We start from the raw sequence: 6,012 nt of genomic DNA, 5'->3' as shown, positions 1-6,012 counted from the left end.
TTGGCATTTCTGTGTGGAGTTTGCATGTTCTGCCCATGTTGGCGTGGGTGTCTTCCGGGTGCTCCGGTTTCCCCCACAGTCCAAACACATGCGCTATAGGGGAATTGATCAACTAAATTGGCCTAGTGTATGAGTGTGTATGGGTGTTTCCCAGTACTGGGTTGCAGCTGGAATGGCATCCGCTGTTTAAAACATGCTGGAATAGTTGTTGGTTCATTCCTCAGTGGCGACCCCTGATAAATAAGGCACTAAGCTGAAGGAAAATGAATGAAATGTATATAGATTCTCCTGAAGGAGCTTACTGCAACACTCTGGTTCAGTCTGTTTTACCTGTAACCGTCTTTGATCAGGACTGTCTAAGAAGATGGAGGACGTGTCCAAAGAGAAGGGCTGCGGTCTGGTGAAGAAGTGGAATAAGACCATCGTCGGGCACCTGCACTATTCCGCCACCACCTCCGAGTCTGGACAGGAGAAGATCTCCAAGTGGAGGTCCATCATCAACCACCTGCAGGACGTCCACACACACGACGACCCCATCTTCCCTCAGTGCCACCATTCGCAGCGCCTCACCAAAGACAGCCGCCGGTGGTTTCAGCCAGGTGTGTGTGAACTCCGTGTATAGTACTAGGGATGAAGTGAATCTCAGAATAAAGCCTGACAGGTTTATCTGCAGCCTTAGTTTTCACGCCTAGTTTGTTTAACCCTCTCAAACGCTCTCAGAGCAGTTCACCGTGTATATGTGAACAAACCAAGTGATCTCAGACCCTCCTAAACGGACCCAAAAGGGAACCGTACTCAGGCCACATTGGAAGATGTCTGATTACGGTTTGTTTGTGGATCAATATCTTCACGACATTTGGAAACAAAGTGATCCCTGTCCGCTTTACGTTTAGCGTTCGAGTAATAGTGTAATAATCTGCGATAACAACCGGCTGGATGTGTTTTATCCCTTACAAAACACTCCAGCATTCACATATTGTGTGTATGAGTAACATTACACTGATTCCCGAAGGTTCGAGGCCGCTGTGCAGGCTGGAGAAGGTGCTGATGAACCAGAGAGTGCTGTCAGATGTGGAGATGCTGAGTCCTCACCCACAGACCTCCACTCTGCAGTCCTTTAACAGACTTGTATCTCAGTTCGCTCCCAAAGAAATCAGATTCCCCTTCGTTGGAATGCTCTGCAGGTACGTACTGTCCCAACACATCATGTGCTTGGTTGTAAATTTGAGAACCCAGGCTTGGAGACCCGTTACAAGCAGAATTCTTCGAGACGTGTTGGTTGTTCTGTAGTTAAACAGCATCTTCAAGAAGTCCACATGACTCTGCAAGAGTCTCTTAGTCTAACACGGCTCTAATAAGTCTAATTTGGACAGAGTTGCCGTGTGTATATTTGTTTTAGGAGCGGGCAGTGTTAAGGTGAAGAGAAAGAGCATGTAAATAGGTGAAAGAACCTGTCCAGCCACTGACCAGACAAGTATATCAACAAAAGAGTTTCTTTGGCTTGAATGGATTCGCAGAGACGAAGGCACAGTTGTTGAGACCCACAGTCCTTCCTGTACCCAGGGAGTGCTCAAAGACAATGGGTTAAATGTGTCCAACACTTGGCCTGCTATCTTTTTTGAATTAAATGAAATTTTAAAAGCCCAAAGATTATAACATTAGTTATATACATTCCTGGGAATTTAGAACTAGATTTTCCACAGCTTCAACACGACAGGTGCTTCATGAAGCTTCGAAACCTTTACGAATCTTTTGTTTTGAATCAGTCCTTTCAAATTGGCAGTCACTTCAATTCAGTAAATGAGGCTTTAAGTCATTACTGTTTCACAATCTTTAGAAAATTCAATGTTTCTCCACTAGGGGGCGATCTGTGTAACACCTTGAAATCCACATCAATCATGTTCACTCAGATTGCCCCTGGTGGTGAATCGCTGCACAGGTTTCATAATTTTGACCTGATCTCAGGGCAGTTTTATGGCTTTTTAGATGTGTTAATGAAACATTTGTAAAATGAAAAAGGTTAATAATAGTTAATAGTCTCTCTTTAGCCTGTTTAGCAGAGTCCATGATAGAACAATCAATATTTAAGCCTAGAATATTTTAATGTGTAGGTTGCCTTAAATACGATGTGCTATTTAGTAAGCATTTGGGACAATGCTCTTACTGTAAACATGTTTTTTCAATTGTACTTATATTTGAATTTAATTTTAATAGTATAATTGATCTGCATGCAGTTATATCTGTCATTTAAAGCAGTACTAAATGGAAAAATAGTAATAAGAAAATATCAAATAGTTAATAAATGACTGACTTATAATCAATTAAATGATAATAATATATATATGTCTAATGATGATTTGACTCTGAAGCAACACACGCAGGTTGCCACGATGATCCTTAAATATTTTGTTGGATTCTTCGATCCTTTTCGTGTTGAAAACAAACAGGGATGCACTGACAATGATCAATGTTGTATGGTTTGTGTTGTGCTGTAGGTTGTACCTGGCAGCGATGCAGTTCAATGAGTCTAGAAGTGCAGTGGAGAAGACCACCGGCAGAGCCAAACATACACACCCGCCGCCCTCTGCAAACGAAGAATACGCAAACACAGAGGAAACATTCAGTATGAGTTTACAAACACACGGGGAATCACCACAACAGATCGCAATTACTGTAGTTGTCATGTAACCATAGCAACTATAGAATCACCACAACAGATCGCAATTACTGTAGTTGTCATGTTACCATAGCAACTGTAGAATCCCCACAACAGATCGCAATTACTGTAGTTGTCATGTTACCATAGCAACTGTAGAATCACCACAACAGATCGCAATTACTGTAGTTGTCATGTAACCATAGCAACTGTAGAATCACCACAACAGATCGCAGTTACTGTAGTTGTCATTTTACCATAGCAACTGTAGAATCGCCACAACAGATCGCAGTTACTGTAGTTGTCATGTTACCATAGCAACTGTAGAATCACCACAACAGATCGCAATTACTGTAGTTGTCATGTAACCATAGCAACTGTAGAATCACCACAACAGATCGCAGTTACTGTAGTTCTCATGTAACCATAGCAACTGTAGAATCACCACAACAGATCGCAGTTACTGTAGTTGTCATGTTACCATAGCAACTGTAGAATCGCCACAACAGATCTCCGTTGCTATAGTTGTTACCGTAGCAACTGTAGAATCACCACAACAGATCGCAATTGCTGTAGTTGTTATGTAACCATAGCAACTGTAGAATCACCACAACAGATCGCAATTACTGTAGTTGTCATGTAACCATAGCAACTGTAGAATCACCACAACAGATCGCAGTTACTGTGGTTGTCATGTAACCATAGCAACTGTAGAATCACCACAACAGATCGCAGTTACTGTAGTTGTCATGTTACCATAGCAACTGTAGAATCGCCACAACAGATCTCCGTTGCTATAGTTGTTACCGTAGCAACTGTAGAATCACCACAGCAGATCGCAATTGCTGTAGTTGTCATGTTACCATAGCAATTGTAGAATCACCACAACAGATCACCGTTGCTATAGTTGTCATGTTACCATAGCAACTTTATAGTCACCACAAGAGATCTCTATTGCGGTAGTGCTCACGTTATCATAGCAACTGTAGAATCCCCACTACTGTAGTGTCATGTTACCTAGCAACTGTAGAATTACCACTACTGTAGTTGTCATGCTTCCATAGTAACTGTAGAATCACAGCAACAGATCTAAATTGCTGTAAATGTTGTTACGATAGCAACTGTAGAATTACTACTGATCTCAATCGCTGTAGTTGTCATGTTACCATAGCAACTGTAGAATCACCACAACAGATCTCCGTTGCTATAGATGTTACCGTAGCAACTGTAGAATCACCACAACAGATGGCAATTGCTATAGTTGTCTTGTCACCATAGCAACTGTAGAATCACCACAACAGATCTCCGTTGCTGCAGTGGTTGTTACCGTAGCAACTGTAGAATCACCACAACAGATCTCAATTGCTGTAGTTGTCATGTAACCATAGCAACTGTTGAATCACCACAACAGATCTCCGTTGCTATAGGTGTTGTAACCATAGCAACTGTAGACTCACCACAACAGATCTCCGTTGCTATAGTTGTTGTTACCGTAGCAACTGTAGAATCCCCACAACAGATATCAATTACTGTAGTCGTCGTTACCATAGCAACCGTAGAATACCCACAGATCTCAGTTACCCTGGCAAATAAGAGTTTGTTTCCTCGTCTTTCACAGGCTACATCGCTAACCTGATGGACCGACTTTTTGAAGAGGTGGTCCACGATCCTGTTCCCTATCTGGAAGTGCTTCAGCAGATACCTGTGCCTCAGTCTGAAGTGAACGTCTGAGCCGGAGATGTCCTACAGCATCAGCAGATACTGTGTGTGTGTCTCTACTGCTAAATCTGTTAACATTAGCTCCTGTTCATCTGAATAACAGTTACCTGACATTTGTCGCATGTTTCTCCACATAGATCATACAGCATAACTGTGCAATTTACTGTAACTAAAGCTACTTCCTGTTTACCCTACATGTAACAGCGTGACATCAGTTTCTCCTCAAACACTCATAGTGAACTCCATTAACCTTAATCTTCACATAAAAGGGAAAAAAGGCGGGAAAAACATTGTCACTGTTACTTCCAATACTCTATCAGAACACAAGTGGTTGAAAGGTTATCTGTCCTGCATAGTTGAGAATGATAGCACTATATATATATATATTCTCTTTCAAGTACGCCTGTAAAAAAGACGTTAAAGATAGTTCTAGAGCTTTTATACGTTTATATGTAACCCAGTTTAACCCTCTTGCACTACATGGGTTTAAAGTGACCCAGCTGACTTTATTTTCTTTTATCTTTAGATTAATTTAGTTTTATCACTCGTCATTCCAGAAAATGCTTAATTTACTTGTTTTTGATCCTCACAAATCCTTATTTTAATGTTTTCTTTCTTACGTTTGGAGTAAAAGTGAGGTTTTTTTGACTCTGCTCTATATTCATTCTGCTGTTTCAGTCGTTGCCAAGTGTTTCCTCTCTGAATCTCCAAAATAAAAGCTTTTTTAATCGTTCATTGTTCCAGATGTGCTTTAAATATCTAGCTTTTGACTTCCACAGATAATAGTTTATTTTATAAACACAGTGTTTGCATTTATACATCTGTTTTACACAGATGAGTCTAAAATGACCCATATTTATTCACTGTGTTAATTCAGACATAGCTGAGTGTTTATTTTGCAGGAAGTGGATGTAGTATTTCTGGTGTTGTCTTGTTTTTGACTTCCACAAATAATTAGGAATATTTTATCTCCACTTTTACTTCATAAATCAACACAATTTGGGATTTGTACATCGACTTCACATAATATGGGTCAAAAATGACTAGCTGAAGATATTAGCGACAAATTTCCGAAGATCATTTTAAGCGCAGATCTTTACTTTGTCCTCTTTTATTACTGTTTATCTGTGCCACATATCAGCACACAACTCCAGATGGCTGATTTTATACTTATACATATTTTATGCAAACTCTATGGCTAATTTTATATTTTAAGCACTAGCACATCTGTCTAGCTAACATATAGATTTATAGTGAAGAATTGTGTGCTAAAAACAGAATAGGAATACCAAAACTTAATATAAAAAACCTTCTAAAATTGGCTTATTTAACTCAATTTACTGTGATAGTTCATATAATATGATGCGCTTTGTTTTCAAAAGATAGTATTGATTTGCCTGTTTTCTAGAGAGAAAATTGACTGGCATTACATGGATCTCTCTGCAGTCACAAATCACAGCTTCAAATAATAGTTTCTTTTACTAAGAAGATCAAGATTCTCCACATTGTTTGAGAAAATTACTGTTTTTACGATTACAACTGACTATAATTTAACGACTACGATTCAACCCTTGTTTATTTATGTTTTGTGTCGCGAAACAAGTGTTCAGTGCGTGAACTTTTATTCTGAAGTGGCG

General features: G+C 39.8%; 1 protein-coding gene across 4 annotated transcripts in view; it reads left to right on the top strand.

The window, feature by feature from the left end:
• Positions 1 to 5,088, top strand: part of si:ch73-389k6.1 (uncharacterized) — a 36,992-nt gene extending 31,904 nt beyond the window's left edge. For all 4 annotated transcript variants that reach the window (XM_056454468.1, XM_056454469.1, XM_056454465.1 and 1 more), the window contains 4 exons: positions 351 to 599; positions 1,013 to 1,184; positions 2,496 to 2,623; positions 4,275 to 5,088. In XM_056454468.1, coding sequence (XP_056310443.1) covers positions 351 to 599; positions 1,013 to 1,184; positions 2,496 to 2,623; positions 4,275 to 4,387 — 662 coding nt within the window. In that variant the 3' untranslated portion in view covers positions 4,388 to 5,088. The remainder of the gene's footprint in view (positions 1 to 350; positions 600 to 1,012; positions 1,185 to 2,495; positions 2,624 to 4,274) is intronic.
• Positions 5,089 to 6,012: the final 924 nt, after the last annotated feature.

Source organism: Danio aesculapii, chromosome 4 (assembly GCF_903798145.1).
Source record: "Danio aesculapii chromosome 4, fDanAes4.1, whole genome shotgun sequence".
Lineage (NCBI taxonomy): Eukaryota > Metazoa > Chordata > Actinopteri > Cypriniformes > Danionidae > Danio > Danio aesculapii.
The sequence above is the reverse complement of the archived record's forward strand: the minus strand, read 5'-3'. Positions and strand labels throughout refer to the sequence as shown.